At 36.1% G+C, this 16,597-nt stretch overlaps 2 protein-coding genes across 2 annotated transcripts in view; both read right to left on the bottom strand.

The window, feature by feature from the left end:
- LOC100539361 (guanine nucleotide exchange factor VAV3) overlaps positions 1-1,669 on the bottom strand; it is a 23,942-nt gene extending 22,273 nt beyond the window's left edge. Inside the window, exon 1 of the mRNA XM_031554957.1 lies at positions 1,571-1,669. Coding sequence (XP_031410817.1) covers positions 1,571-1,669 — 99 coding nt within the window. The remainder of the gene's footprint in view (positions 1-1,570) is intronic.
- Positions 1,670-3,955: 2,286 nt separating this feature from the next.
- On the bottom strand, positions 3,956-16,100 carry LOC104912297 (guanine nucleotide exchange factor VAV3-like). Its single transcript, XM_031554777.1, has 4 exons — positions 15,973-16,100; positions 13,350-13,450; positions 7,044-7,066; positions 3,956-4,023 (listed from the first exon to the last, which is right to left on the bottom strand). Exons 1-4 carry the CDS (start codon positions 16,023-16,025, stop codon positions 3,973-3,975), a joined length of 228 nt encoding a protein of 75 aa, XP_031410637.1. The 5' UTR covers positions 16,026-16,100; the 3' UTR covers positions 3,956-3,972.
- Between the last annotated feature and the right edge of the window lie 497 nt (positions 16,101-16,597).

Genomic DNA, 16,597 nt, shown 5'->3' with positions numbered 1-16,597 from the left:
AAATACACACACACACACACACACACACACACACATACAGCTCCAGAAGTGATGCCTCCTATTTTATTTTGCTGGCCCACAACATCAGAGGCAGACGTTGTTGGTATGGCAGTGGAGGTTGAACCTTCCCACCAATATTCTATTCCATTTTTTTGTTGTGTGACAGATGGCACCAGAGGGACAGTTTGATAAAATGGTGTAATATGGTGTTACATGCACATTTAAGTGCATATAAAACAAAGGTCTGTGGTGACTAGCTGAAAAATACTGTTTTGTATCTGAGAATTTATCAAATTGTGTTACTTTGCTCTTTGTATCTGTTGTACTTTCTAAGGAAAGTCAGAGGCATTACTTTCAGAGCAACCTACATATAAGTACCTATACATGCACATACACAAATGCAAACCTACGTGTGTATATACACATACATGTAAGTTGCTCTGAAAGTAATGCTTCCGACTTTATTGATCCACAACATCAGAGGCATATTTATACAAACATACATATGCATCCACAGTTATATAAAAACACACAAATACATACATATACAATCTAGGCTGCAGACACAGTCATTCCCTTCAGATTCTTTTCTTTATAATCTGTTTAAAATCTATAACAAAGAAATGTTTCATAAAGCAAGCATGGACCAGACAACAACCAGAAATATAAAATATTTTTAAAATTACTGTTTGGAGTTCAAAATCTAACTGAAAAATAACTTCATCAATAATTTTACATCCCATTGCATAAGTTACTTAAAATTGCCTCAGCCTCACAGAATTCAGTCAATATTTTAAGATTATTTGAAAGTAAGAGACCTGCTGCATCTGTCTCTGAATTCACAACTAAGGTTTTCTCAGGTTTAATCCATGCTTACGAAGAAATCAGCTATTTAAGAACTCAGAACGTGTTCAGTGACCCTCTTTCACAGATCAGATTTTGAGTTTAATCCGCAATGAATCTTGAGTACAAGGCTTCCAGTGTTCTATTTTTACCAAGTTTATCCTTCTGATATGAAATATGCTTTCACACTTCTAGAGATTAAAGTTCCAATGTTTATATTAGCATACATGTTTAGGGTAAAACTAGTTTTTAAAAACACCAAGCTGTGAATCCATTACATTTAGACTCTCTTCACACCCTTAAAAAATAAAGACAGCAAACATACGTGGTATTATTTCAATAGCTGGAAAAAAAATGAAAAACCTCTCAATATATACACAATTATTAATATTAAAAACAGTAGTTAGATTGTCATCCTTCTCAAAAAACTACACAAAAAGCCTTAGATTTATACTTATGAGTATACATGCAAATGGCCCATTTGTCATTTATGTCAACAGAGCAAATGACACGCTTAAAATTAAACATATGTATAAATGCTTTCTTGAGATCCTTTGTACTACAAAATAGTGATATGTAATTATCATTCCACATGCCCATTCCAGGCAAAACCTGATACCAATCTAATCAATTCTCAAATATATTTATAAAGAATCCTGTTGTTCTACAGTAAAATGCAAATGCTAAATCAAGTTCTTCCTAGCTTTAAAGGTGCAGATGCATTTACATGTTCATTCACTGTTATTCCAAAAGTAGACTTGCCTAAAATGTAATAGATGGACCAGTTCAGAAGGTCGTGTACAAATGTACCACGTGGTAAAGTCATAACACCCAGCACAGAGAAAAAGCAAACATTTTCTTTTGCTTTCTTATTTGTTCTCTATCCGCACTTTCTACACATTTCTCACAGCTGTTTGATTTCTTAAGAATTTCTCTGCTTTCCCAACCATTCATAACTTTTCTTTTTACCTTTCTTCTTGAAAGTAAAGAAGAAAAGCACATCTCTAAGAGGAAACTTCCACTTTTAACTAAACTTAAAAACAAAAGCAAGTGGAACATTGATGAACGATTCACTGCTTTTAGGCTTCTTCTGCTAGATAAGTTCCTCCAACAAGAACCTTTACCAGTAGAAGATAAGAGATACTGTAACTCTGTATTAACATGAACAACTGTTTCTTTTAGACCACACTCTCAAATGGAAAGGTTTTCTTTTAGTCAGTACTAAGTGGTGTCAGTAAAAGCTGGATTTAGCTACAAATCATAACACACCAACTTGACTAAGCATCCTACATTCATTATTCATTATTGAAGTAGTCAAAGACAACAGCAGAAAGATGGCAGCTGAGTAAAGGATATTGAAAAGACTGTGCAAAAACTCTGGCAGGCCACCGCAATTTTATTTACTGCTGATATCAAAGTCCATCAATATTTAGACACTGCAGGTGTCTGCAATTAATTCACAGCAAATGTGCTTTCCTACATCAGTACTGTTGTTTCAGCACCACAGCACAAAATATGGGTAACAGCAGCATTGTTAGACCTCTTATAGACACCAGCTTGGGAAACTCACTTCTCTCTTTAGATAATAAAAATACAGCACATTAAGTCTTAGAAAGTACCCCTGACTAACTACTGCTCTCAGCAACAAGTTCACCATGATGCTAGGATATTCAGAAATTTGCCAGTCTCCTTAAAAAGAACTTAGGATCTATGCAGCAATGCATACTGAAAATATCTTTTACAAGTGCTACTCCCTGGATGGCGTCTTCTGTTTCACAAGACAATAAACTATCTGGTGAGCAGTATTATCAAAGGAGATTACCAAAAGATTACCAAAGACATTCATGTCTTTGTTATCTCTGCCAAGTTACAGCAAGATTCAGAATGCCCATGCTGACAAAATGCAAATAAAAAACCTCACTTCATCTGAAAATCATCTAAGTATATATACGGAATATTAGTAAGTATGCGCTCTCATCCTCTTCCAAATAATTTCATTGATAATTCTCGGTGTTTCCTCCTCTGACTAAAATGACTTCAGAGTTACAGGGCACTTGTTTCTTCTTTACAAATTTCAGTCAACACGCAGAAAAACTTAGGTGCACCATGAAGCACCTAGCTTTATAAACTGAAGGGAATGAAGTGACAATATGCATTCCAAGACATGTCAAAGGTATGTGCATAAGAAAGGTGTGGCCTGCTTCAGCTAGTTACAACACTTAAGACTTTCGGAGCCAAGGCAGTTGCAATGCTAGTGGCACAACCAACACCCTAACTTATTCAAAAGTGCTGAGCTCTACCAGGCTATAAAGTGTTATCAATTTGCTGTCCTGTTTAATGTTCGACTCCAACTGTTTTCAGGCATCCAGACCTCGAAATCTTTAACAGTCTACAGCTTAGCTTTTTCCAAATGATATCTGCATAACAAATCGCCAGTAATTACACTACACAAGAAACATATAAAGGACAGAAATGTAATTACTGTAAAAAATGATACTAAAAATATCACAGTTACACCAAAAAACATTGCGTATATTATGCAGTCACATAATGGGTCTCCAGAGGAAAATATCACCCACTTGAGTATACAGTCTACAAGCAAGCTTTTAATTTAAGGGCTGCTACTGCCACGATGCCAGAATATCTGCAATAAACTAGCAAAAAAATAAAATCACTTTTAGATTCTCCATAGAGCTTCTCTTTTAGAAGAGCAACTCACATCCAATAGAGCTAAGCACTGCATACCACACTACAGTTAGATTTCAGAATACCTACAACTCTGCAGATTAAAACCTAAGTTTTGTAAGCAACTGTATGCTTTTCATCACTTCGTTATTTCTTTATAAAACTACAGAGTACAGTTTGAAACTGCACCCTACAGAGTAGGGTGTGTCAAGTTCACCAAAAGCCCAGAGGCATTTCACTGTTCAGAAAGAACTGAAGCAATGCTTAAAGAAAAAAATTAGACCATATCTTTGAAATCATTAACAGAGCAATTGCTTTATACCTTCATAACTTTAGCAATAAATTTTCAGTATCACATACACTACAATAGCAATCATAAAGCAACCTGAGTTACAGTTTTCTTGCTCTCCTTATTTCATGATTAACTGTTAAAAAGTCATGACACTAACCTGGGTCCACGTGTCTGGAGTTCCTTCTAATTCCATTCGTTCGTTTCTGAACAACAAAAATACAAATCAAGGATATGAATAAACTTGTTTTCATGAAGGCACATCATACTGCTTTCACTCTCACAGTCTACTAGGCAAAGATGATTATCTTATTTTCCCTACCACCATAACCACAATTATCTTAATCTGGTAGAAATATCATTCTTTGAGAAAGTTTACTCATATATCCTGTTTTTTTCTGACAGTAGGCTTAAAAGATTCTTAGTACAGTTTATTCTTATCTTATAATTTTTGCACATTAAGAAATTAAGAAAATCATTTATGAATATGAGAGCAGAAAAATACACAGTCCACAAGGACAAAAGTAGTGAGGCTGCTTCTCTTGTTTTAATAAGATAAAAACTTTTACTGTTCCTCCTCTGTATTTAAGGAAGTTAGAATTTCCTAGAAAATTCTTAATTTTCTCATTGTCTGGGCAAATACTTAAATTTTTAGTAACTCCTCTCCCTCTTTCTTTTAAACTTGGATGAAGTAGAGCTTTGTAAAATCAGAAATACTGACATGATGTATGGGTCTCTGAAAATTTAAGTATGAAATAAGGCACATCTTTAAGCCAGCATTTGCTTTTGCAAACATATTTTAACTGGTAGCTTGCATGAAGGTTCATGTATTCTTACGTATATTTTTAATCAACCCAATTAGAGAAAAATATGCTGCATAACAAAGGGAACAATTAAGTTGCTCCAATTTAGTTGCAGTTGATATAAGATGATGCAGGACACACACTGAGGCAAGCCAAAAAGCAGTAACCTGAGGCATAACAAAATTACTAAGTGCCGTAGCAAGCTGGAAAAGCCTGAATTAAAAAAAAAACTGCTTTCAGACTCTTGTCAGACTGGACATCTTTGGTCAATACCTTACAACTCTAAACAAAGAAAAGGTGTTCTTTTTTTTTTTGTCAGGTGTAATGAAAAAGGTAGAAATTAAAATTTGCTGCTATAAGTTAAAGTAAAATTTCAAGGTATGAACAAACGTCTCAATTATTTATTTATTTATTTTTAATAGAGCCTATTCTATTTTATTAATTATTAACGCAGTGGTATTTGAATATTTGGACAAGAGGGAGGGGAGCAAGAGCAGGAAAAAGCAAGCCCAGAGGAAGACACAGACATTTAACTGAATGGCAAAAAAATACAGTAATTCTGTGATAATACAACTCAGGTACACCAAAGGTTCAGCTGGAAAATGATTTTAAAGAAAATTCTTTGGTTGTACAAAAACATGGTGATTATCCTCAAATATATTGCAGTACCAGCATGACTACATTATCAGTATGATATAAATGTTTTCTAAAATCATATATTCTCATTTATACTTAATTCTTACAATGCTGAAGAAAATTTAAAGCAGGTAATTAATTAACAATGAAAGAAATCCTGACATTTTGGCTCAAATCAATTGCCAATACCAAATTAATAGCTCTAGAAAGCAAGCTTTTTCTCACAAAAAAAAAAAAAAGATAGATACATATATGAATGTATATATTTCAGAATCATGCTGGAGGTGAGAAGCTTAAGGTCAGAAGAGATTAGCTACAATTAGGATCCATATTTTCTTCATCTGGTCACGTATGTTCACTTATTAACTTGAGGTACTTGGCAGATCTGCCCACAAGGTGCAGTCAGCAATCTGTTCATGGTTTCCCAGTGCTGTCTGTCAACTGCAGCACCAGGAGAGTTCAGCTAAAAGGCCATGCTATAATTTTCATATTTTCAAGTGCCCTTCCTTAGCAGATATTTCTAGGCAGACATTAAAGACAAGGCAGCGGGCAGATGGAGGTACAGCTGCAGAGCTGTAGGCTGAGGAAGTGGCAAGGCAGGCAGGCAGCAGCCATTTCGGGGCATGCAAGCAGACTGGAGGGCTGAGAGCATACGCTGTGGTAGTGCAGAACCAGCACCCTCTCCTCACATAGGGCTGCACCCAGACTGCCCTGTCCTCACACTTTCGGACACCACAGAACCTGGCTTGTGCCTGCTGCAGCCCAGACCACAGTCAAATAACATGCCAGAAGGTGCAGGGCCGTCCCCAGCACTTGTTGCCATCTGGGGTGGGTGCAGCACTGCAGCGCTCCAACACAGGATTGAGCACAGAGGGAGCTGGCTCTGTGTGTGACAGCCATGATCCCCTGTGCAGCACTCACGTCAGCAGATACATCTCTTCAATTTTGTTACTGGTGTTAGTGATAGCACCAAAACGTGCATTTATCGAGAAAAGAAACACATGCTGATACATTTTTCACCATCAGTGTGTTGCTTAAGTCATTAAATTATCACAAACTTCTGACGTGAAATAGCTACTGGAAAGTACTCTACCTCCACATTTCTGCCTTTTTGTCTGCCATTTCCGACAGAAGAAAGTAACTGCTTATTCCCTCCTGTGCTTCAATCCAAAGGGACCAGTAAGTGGTGAGAACACAAACCAATGTAACAGCCAGCCTTCTTGTATTTAAGTTCAGGTACACTACATATAGCACTGCCTCCATCTTACCGTTCTCTCAAAATCATATAAACTCCCCAACTACCAAATTATTCTAACAAAAGCCTGTTTAAATCCAAAGGCTAAACTGCCCTGCTGTTCTTCGTTGTCCCCAAAGGCTACGGAGAAGCATAAACTGAGACACCAATACTAAGATACTGATACCCCGGCACATCTCATGTGGTAGAACTGGCTACTACTCAAAAAAGATAAAAAAGCAGTTCAACTGTACTGCCAGATTTGGTCCAGCAATACTGCGGAACAAGACGACTGTACTAAAGTAATGTTGTTTTTTATCCTGTAACTTAAGAATACGCCTCAACTCCTTCCAGTGCTCCCAACATTAAGCCACACCAACTGAAACCTGGCACACACTTAGAACACAGTCATTTGTTTTAAGTAGCTGTTTTCCACCATTCTAAAGAAATACATTATTAAATGCAGAAGAAAAATATACCTTTTCCAACAGCATGTGCACAAAGTAAATAACGTCATTAACAAAGCAAATATCACACAAAAACGGATACTTACCTCATGTTTCAGGTTCCCATGCTCTGAAACATAAGTAAAAATTGGCATTATTGGTGATTGCAAATTTAGGCTGCTTATATAGCAAGCTCAGCCTGCGCTGTGCTGCATGACACCAAGCCCTGCTGCACCCAGTGCTACCTGATCCCTGCAGCACACGCCCGGGCAGCCCAGGGCCGCACCGTGCAGGCTGTGCTCGTCTCGCTCATTGGCTCTCTTCCCCAGGCAGCACTGCACCCGGTGCCAGTGGCTGCAGGGCAGCCTGAGCCAGCACGCGCTTCTGCAGCGCCCAAACACACCTCGTAGGCATCCACTCAGTGGGAATTTAAGAGCTATTGTTCTTCATTGCAAATCGTGCTGGCACCTCTTCTCAGCTGTTTGTTCAGAGTATGCCAGGGTATCAAGATAAGATGTATATCTTTAGCTGCAAGTTTTTCTATACTTGTACATCAGCTTAGCATTACGTTAGTATATCGCAGAATCTGAAGCCAGTGCGTTTTTATGAGACCTTTTTGCTACAAATTTTCTTGTACTATTTAAAAATGAGATAAAAAATGTAGTCCAGCAGGTGATCAGATGGCACAACGGCAGTAACACTTGCACCCACCACTACTCATTACTAAAGACACAAAAAGGCTCTTTTTTTTTTGTATATGTTCTTTCTTTCAATGTCTACTTTGATATTTTGGTATACTCTAGATGACTTGGGTTTAGTGCCTTACTAAATGAGAACCAACCGCATTTACCCATGTGTTCTCTAGGACTGTACATGCTGCTAAAGTAGAGCACATATTGTTCATGCTCAGTGATTAATTTCTTATATTGGAAACTTCTTCCCCTGTATCTTGCACACAGTGAGCTATATTCACAATAAATCAAATTAAAAGCTTCAACTGCAAGGAGACTTCGTTACACTAAAAAAGCAGAAAAACATGAACCAGTGAAGTGTGGGAAAAAACCCTTTGGCTTTCGAGTACTTTATGCAAAGACAAGCAGGCATGCCAAGACCCAGCACGCCAGCTGCGGACGTGGGGCCAGGCACGCGAGGCCCAGCCCATTTACCACCAACAGGCCTTTTTTCTCACATACTATTTCAGATGCTATTTCTTCTTATACGCTATGCCAAAGATGAATTTTCTCATCACTCTGAGACTAAATTTTTTTTTTATCATTTATACCCTTTTCAAAAGTGTTAATTTGTGTTTGCACAGGGAGTAAACAGATTAAAAATACGACAACCTCAGAGTTAGAAGTAGACTAGTGAGGTTTTCAGGAACATGAGAGAATTAATTGCTTACGTGTTGCTGAAACTCAGTCTATTTTGTGTTTCAGAATTTCCATCAGTAGATATTTCTACATGATAGTTTTAATTCAAGTTTCTGCTCATCACCTACACACTCAGCAAGGTCTTAACAAGTGACTTTTACTGTCATAGTTCAACACAGTTCTTAGGTTTTGTTTATTCAGTGAGGCTATACTATGGGTCAAAGTTTAGTAATTACGCCTGATCACAAAAGAAACAAGAGTAGCCACTGGCCTCAATAAGGAAGGGGGAATAGATCAAAAAACCACTATGGGCTGCTCCTCAGCGATGCAACAGAGCAACTGCATTCTGCATGCTTACTCAGTGGAGAGTAAATAAGTGGTTATGTAGTAAACTAATCAAGTTCCTTCCCTTTTTGAAAAAAACAACTATTTAAAAAGAGTTGCTATCAAGCAATCTATCTTACAGGAGTTATAGCACTACTGGCTCCAGTCACTTATCCAGACATAGAATAATCAGAAGAAAAGCAAATAGTGACACAGTATTGATAGTATAGGTCTCTACACAAAACACCAAGCCCCCTAAGTGATTTCTGTTCTGGTTGAGCAAGGGTGGTTAGTTAAATAATACAGCCCAACCTTTGCTGCATTTAAACAAGAAATGGCATAACTCCAGTGAACATTCTGGGACTTGAACATTTACTTGTCAGTGCTGTTGACATGGTAGGTTTGGAGAAAAGCCAACAATTTCTCAACTACTGATCAAGCCAGCAAAAAGGTAAACAGTGAAAGCTGCTGTTTTCCTTTTAGATGCCAAAAACACATGCTTTTTATAAATTATCTCTGATGTGCTGTAGCAAGCAACTATTACATAAACAGCACGGACTGTATTATTGGGCATTTGAACATTATCATATGAAAGACATTCCAAATTTAAACAATTTGTACAATAATACTTGCTTTAACATTCATCATATACTTGAAAAAATCATTTTCCATCTAGAATCATACGATTCTATGATTATAGGAGGAAAGTTGGTGGTTTTTTTTGTTTTTCAAATGGAATAACCTGAAGATTAAAAGAATTAGCTGGAAGTTACAAAAAAAACACTTGATGTCTTCAAAATATAAAACCTTCCAACAAGTAGCAGAATAACAGATGAATATAATTGTAATCTGCCTTGAAATAAGACATAGAAGTGCCACTGAAAGTCAGAAGAGTTAGAAAGGTAACAGGAGATCTTTATGTCAGAGAAAAACAGTGTATATGTTTATTTAAGTGGCCCTGTAAGAGAAATATATGTGCTGATTTCATAATCTTCATGTGTAAAGATAAAGGCTTTATAAAGCCTGGTGTTTAAGTATGGTTGTGCAGCCTAAAGGAATTTGTCAGAACATAGGCAACAAAGGGGATGGAGGATTGGAAGTCACAGAAAAAATGAAGTGATATAAGTAAAATATATGAAAATATTTGAGCAGACCTGTGCTTTCATTGCAGAGGAGAGGAAATTAAGTCAATCATGGCAGAAGTGAGCACAGAACTTCAATCAGCACACAAATTCAGAGCAACATAGGCAGGAACAATAGAAGAACAAAATCTAAATAGAGACGTTGTTCTATTTATTAATTCAACTGATGAAGTCTATCTTTTATCATTGCAACATCCGTAGTCTAATGAACTGGTCTTCTTCAAAGCAGGACATCTGAAGAATTAGCATATGTTGGTGTAGATGGTAAAGCATTACAACACAGCAATTCATCTTCAGGTTTTGTCAATGTTTCTTTCACAAGTATATCATCTAAACCTGACACTTATTTATTAAATTCATCACTCTGAAGGTTTCATTCATCTTCACAATCTATCTTTTTTCAAAAACTGGCTTGGAATGGAATGCAAACAGTTACAAAGTTTTAATCTACTCAGAGATGCTCTAAGTGTCATTTCAGAAAGCTTCAACAAAAGCACCTGCTCAGATGTTTAAAAAGAAAATAAAATATTAAACCACACACACACAAAAAAAAGAACATACCAATGAAAATTCTCTGCAAATGCTTTTTAGGAGCCCAGTGTATTCTCATTTTGGCAGAGTTTTTAATTCTGATCACCTCTTTTCAAATAAATCTCTAGTAATGAAAAGTCTAAAGAATGGAAATGAAAATTGTCTAAGGCATAGATCCACTTACAAAGAGATGATAAAAAATTAAGACTATTCAGTTCACAGAGGACACTAACAAAGAGGTCATGAAACATTAAGGTATCCAGAAGCAGTCACTGAAAACTTCCATTTACACTTCTCACAAAAATCAAGAAGTTGCAAGTTAATTAAAAAAAAGTAACAAGGTCAAAAATAACCAGGATAAGGCTCAGGGAAAAATTTTACAGACCTCACTATTACAAAGACTGCTAACCACAATTAGATATTTCTTACTCATTGGCCAAAGTTGCTCAGTATGTCGAGAGAGGACGCAGTAACAGCAAAAAATGTAAAACAATTTGTCCCTCCCATTCTTATCTGGTTACAGAGCAAGAGAAGGCATTGCAAGAAAACTAAAGTAAAGAAGCGTTACATCCTGTAAGCATGCAAAAGATACGCAGCTCTTCTGTCTTGCACAGAAATCTAGGAGCCATTCCATAAACATAAAACAAACTGGCAAGAGAAAAGTCTCCAAAGGGGACACAAAGTGGTATATGTTGATGTAAGCTGAGCATGTAACAAAAAACAGACTCTTAAAAGAAAAAAACAGTTGCTTCCAAGTTTAGTAAAAATTCATGCAGTATTAACTTAAAAAAAAAACAAACTTTTTTTTTTTTTAAACAAAAACCATAGGAAAATTCTGCTGCTTTTAAGTTGTAAAATGACAATTTATGACATTAATGAAGTGGTGGTTTTTTTATTTTGATTTTTGCATGTATGTTTTTTGAGGGGTTTCTTGTTCTGGTTTGGTTGGTTTTTTTAGTTCATTTGTTTGTTGGTTGATTTGCTGTTGTTTTTGTTTTGTTTTGTTTTTCTTTCATAGTTGGGATGGAGAAGGGAGGGAATTACATTGTTTTGTTTACTCCAAGCAAGCATTACTTGGGTATAGATGTAGGAATACTGCCAGAAATCAGACCTTGTGGGATGGACATTCTTACTGATACACATTGCACTGTACGCATCCACAAATATTTACAGAAAAAATGGAAAGACAAGTTCCTGCCTCTTGGCATGTCAAAAATAAAAACTACAAATGTGATTAAAATAGAAGGGAAAAAAAAGAAAAAAATACGCAGGGATGGCTTTTAGTGAAAAAGATAGCTTTCTGGTGAAGTTTATGTGCTTTTCCTCTCTATTAATTTAAATTTAATTGCTTTAAAATACTTATTTATATTATTTTCCTCTAGAATAACCTTAGGAGGCCCTATGAAAATTCTATACTACAGAAAAATAAATATTTGAATGAAAAATACTGTGGTTGCTTGTATAGTTTTTGGACCTACGAAAAACGATCTTAAAAAGCCCAGACTGGGACAAGAGCACAGAAGATAACCAGTACAGGAAAGCAATTAATGAAGTAAACTTAATTGGCTGCAGCAAAAGTTAGGATCTGCTATCGCTAATTAACTTGTTAAAGGAGGAAGTAAATTAGGCAAATTAGTATACTGAATCAAAAGCCAAGCAGAAGCTGGAAAGTGATGCAAACAGGGGCAAAGAAAGAAGCAAGCTCATCCAGCTTGGAAAGGAAAAAAAAGCTAGAAACAAAATCTTGAAGCAGTAGCCTGTTGAAGGAGAGTAGATGAAGTCATGTTGTAATTCAAGCAGTGGGAACTGCATTTTGCAGGGATCGTGATAGAAATGCCAAAGAAGAAAATAAAGCAAGAGAAGAGGTTGCATAGCCTGCATGAGATATCTGAGACAAGAAACTTCACACAAACTATTATGAAGTAATCCCAGAAAAGAATGCGTCAATTTTATAAAAGCAATTAAGACAATTTATCAGAAAGCTTCTCCAAAATACAGTTACACTTTCCAGAAGTAATGATGTGTTCCAATGGCTTTTCTGTTTCAGATATCATCAAGTATGATTCTGTATGATTCTAATGAAGTTCCGGCAATCAAAATGTATAGATAAAGGGAGAGAGCTCTAATTTCCATTTTGCCAGCTCCAGCACTGGCAAATAATCTCTAGAAAGATTAAGAAAAGCTGGATAAGGGGAAGAGTCAAGAAGAGTTCTCCTATTACATGACTAGCTGGCTGAAGTGCACAGACTCACTGCCACTAAGTGAACAGGTACAGGGAAGGAAAAGCAGGCAAATACTGAGCACCAATATTTGGCATTAGCAGTGAGGGATATCAGAGAAAAATACAAACAATGCTGAGCAGAATGGAGAGAAATCAAATGTGAAGATAGCAAATAAGAGTTGTTTGAGGGGGACTGAATGGTAGCTTAAGTCACAAAAGTCCTTGAGGTCCCAAGGAGCAGAAGGAGAATGGAATGAGCACAAAATGTTAATAGCTAGGGAAGAAACCAATGGAGTAGAGCAATTGATTAAAAGATGACGAAAAATTGGTCCTTAGATGTGAGCAGCAGTGATATATCAATCATCTTTTTGTGAATATTGAGTGGACAGAAACCATGGAAACCAAAGAGATGAAAGTGGAAGCTGAGGCAATACAAACAGTTTCAGGAGCTGAGAGAAAAATATAACAATTGATGTAAACATAAAAGGAGGACCATGAAGATGATAGATGATAAGTCATACAGTAGGTGTTACTTGTGAGCAGTCTACGATTAAAACCAGAGCAATTTCTTGCTGTATAGGACGTGGACAAAGAAATTGGGTTTGACCTGTAAGAGTTCAGTCTCTTGCTTTTTAACATTTCAATTTAGTAAGAATAAAAATCCCCATGAATTCTAAATGCAATTCTAATTGTACTTATAAATGGTAGTTTCAAATGTATGTATGTTACAATAAACACAAATTAGGGGTAAATTAAACCTTAATTATATCTAGCAAGTTTTATGTCCTAATTAAAATTGGTATTCTAACAATAAAAATGACTTACCACCTGAATTAGCTCTGCCACAATTGTCTAATCTTCCTAAACATTCTTTGTGCGCTCCAGCTCCACACTTAGAGCATAAATAGCCTTGATAAAATGTTCCCCTGTAAAATAAAATTAGGTAGTGATACATTAGAAGTGATAAATTTTGTACATAAAGAAATAAGAGACACAGCAGAAGGTAGTAGAAGTCATTTGCTGTTCTGCGTGATGATAGTCCTTAAAGGCTCAAGAAATAGTGACAACTGACAAGCAGCTCATCAGCTTTTTGTCACTACTAGCCATTTAAAAATTAAAATTTAAATTAAAAAAAAAAAATACAAAACCAGATAGTTCTTTAGGACTACTGGTAAAATAATCTTCACTTGTATTTAGCCCAAAGCAACTCTGGCACAGTGAGCTTGAAACAGTAGTGTTATCTGAATTATCCTACTCTACAGCTTCTCTCCCTTCAATGGAAATTTGCCCAGACAACATGTAGAACAAATTCATTTTGAAAGACCTGTAAGAGTGAATATATATTTAAGTCCTAAGAGTTTCAAGGGTTATACTGAAATACACTAAACTTCAAATTTGTTCATTTAAAAGAAATACATACTTCGCTTAATAACCAGAGCTGCTAAGGAAAGAGTGGCTTTACACATTCTCCCATTCTCTTTAATGAATTTGGAGAACCAAATTTGAGTCTGAGCAAACTGATTCATTTTCAGATTTGTGCATTGCTTTACTCTCAGGTATGATCCACTGAACATCTAACAGTTTTTTACATGTAGTTCTGAGCAATAATATGCATTCCATCTACTGATGTGTCTGCTTACTCTTCACCTTAGACTTGTCAGGATAATTGTGGAGACAGCCAAGTTTGGAGTGACCATGCATCCTAGTTTAACATGTCATCTTCAGCTGCAAAGACAAATCAGGTCTCGTATATGGAGCACACTATTGGACAAGTTTAATCTGAATGAAAGATACAGCAACTGCTACTTACTACAGCAGTTACTAGACTGCTAGTGCTTGAATGTTTTGGTTTTTTTATATAAATTCAGAAGCGTATGATTTATTTAAGTGTCAGAATACACAAACTTAGAGACAAATATCAAACATTTCAATGCACTCGGTTCCATTTTTCGGTTTCGTTATTTTTTCCCTTATTGCTACACAGGAATACAAGACTGCATGGTAAGAGTGTAGGATATAAAATTATCCCTCACAATAGATGCTTCTGAGATTTTATCTCCACATAAGAAAGATCAGGCACTAAAGTTCACATTTTATTTCAAGTATTTACAAGTCATCTTGTTTAGCATTTTGAATGTTAAAATGACAATGCCTTTTCATAAATTTTTTTGATGTTTTATTGACCCATGCCCAGTAGGCTCTCCATACTAAAATACCCAGGGATGTGTCTATATATCATTAGGTAACACTTGGGTGTGTAAAATAACCTGGAGCAAACTGGCATGTCTATGCAGAACAATGCAGTTTCTTGCAGGCTGCGTCCTGAAAACAAGACAGTCATTTCTCAGTAACAGCAGTTAGTACAGTAACAGAGACACAATGTCTCGACTATTCCACTTCAAATTCAAAAATGAGGCATGCCATCTCTAAGTTCAGGATGTCTGCAGCATCCTTCCTAGTCACTTAGACCTTATTGCACTGAGCAAAATGTCTAAAAAAAAATCTCAGAAACTCCAAGTCAATACAACTGTTCAGTAAAAAAGGTTGCTAAAGGAAAACACATTTATAAGGCAGGAAGGAGCACACCTGAGATTATTGTATTCCATGTCTGTGCTTAACAAAAATACTACCCATGTGTCAAACACTCTTCCTACAATGCTGTGGCTACATTTTTCTAAACATAATAAAATGTTATATGTGCACCTGAACCAGTCAAGCTTTACAGAACTTTTGTAACTCCAGCTCACACCATAAAATTTACATTCTATAAAAGTACCATTAAACACTCCATATTTACAAAAACAGAGGTAGCTTACCAAGAAGTCATAGGTGTTCATGTGCAAGCATACATGTATTTCATAGGAAAGAGAACAAGGAATTTCTCAATTTGAATTACCATTAGAAATCCTTGCTCATTAAAGGATTATCATTTCTTATTTAGCTTTCTAACATCCATTTTCAATGTCTACATACTTCTACTTCAGCAGTGCCTTTGAGAGACGACTATTTGCTGTTTCAAAAAGCAATCTCCCCATATCAAACATTTATGAGCATCGTCATCTGCCTTTTTTGAAAAAAATATTCCATCTGTCCTTGGGACTGGTGGTCTACAGCAGTGCGACTTGTGACCCAGCCCTGTTCATCAAAACCATACAAAATGGTCATCATGTACTCTTGCATACAATTTGTGTACAAAATAATGCTCATAGGAAGATTATAACAAAGCCGCCTTCTGAAAAATGGTTTAACTTCTTGATGTGTTGGCCTTTCCACAGCATTCCTTTTAATATTTTGTAAATTAATTATAAAAATCTCACTAATCTTGTGTGTGATGGACTTTATGGCTTGAGTGTCTTGAATATGTAACCAGCTAGCCATATATTTCCATGTAATGCTTTGAGCCAAATGTCACCCTGGGGAGGAAAAAAAAAAACCTTAAAAATCTTACCTAAGAAGCATTTGACAGACTTTGCAAGATGTCACACGACTGAAAGTATGCATTTTGAACTCATGAAAGCTTGTGTCTGCATAATCTGGTCGTATGTTTGACCTAAAATAAAAAGTATTTTAAAATCCACTTTAAACCACGAAAATTTAGAACATAAAGCACTACTCACAGCAAGAAATCTGAATCTGAGAACAATTAGCTTTATTTACACTTGAACGATTTCCACTGAGGGGAACAAGAAATATGGAATTTATCGCACATTTTGAAATGAAGACTGAATTAATACATTAAGCATACTTGATCCTTAAAATACCTCCCACAAATCATCTTAACTCCCACAATAACTAGATAATAATTATTACATATCAAAACTGTCTTCTACATTTTACTCTTCAGGTAGAGACTTTTTATGAAAAAACACTCATATTTTCTTCCTTCTCAAATATTCTGTTACATGGATACATAGATCTTCAAAGAAGTGTAGCTCACAGCTTCAAAATCAATAAGTGAGAAAAATGTAACCAGAAAATTCGGGACAATTAGGCCACAAGAAGGCAGCACTTTAACTGATACTGAATTAAAGAAAGATGACAAATCAGTTAACGTTCTCAAGCTAAGAGAATAC

The sequence above is a fragment of the Meleagris gallopavo genome, chromosome 10 (genome assembly GCF_000146605.3).
Source record: "Meleagris gallopavo isolate NT-WF06-2002-E0010 breed Aviagen turkey brand Nicholas breeding stock chromosome 10, Turkey_5.1, whole genome shotgun sequence".
Classification (NCBI taxonomy): Eukaryota; Metazoa; Chordata; class Aves; order Galliformes; family Phasianidae; genus Meleagris; species Meleagris gallopavo.
The sequence above is the reverse complement of the archived record's forward strand: the minus strand, read 5'-3'. Positions and strand labels throughout refer to the sequence as shown.

Excerpts from the sequence above, each read along its gene's own strand:
- LOC104912297 (XM_031554777.1), bottom strand. The coding sequence starts at position 16,025 with ATGCATACTTTCAGTCGTGTGACATCTTGCAAAGTCTGTCAAATGCTT. Across the intron at positions 13,451-15,972 it reads GTCTGTCAAATGCTTCTTAG|GGGAACATTTTATCAAGGCT; the intron begins GTAAGATTTTTA and ends TTTATTTTACAG. Across the intron at positions 4,024-7,043 it reads ATGGGAACCTGAAACATGAG|AAACGAACGAATGGAATTAG; the intron begins GTAAGTATCCGT and ends TTTGTTGTTCAG.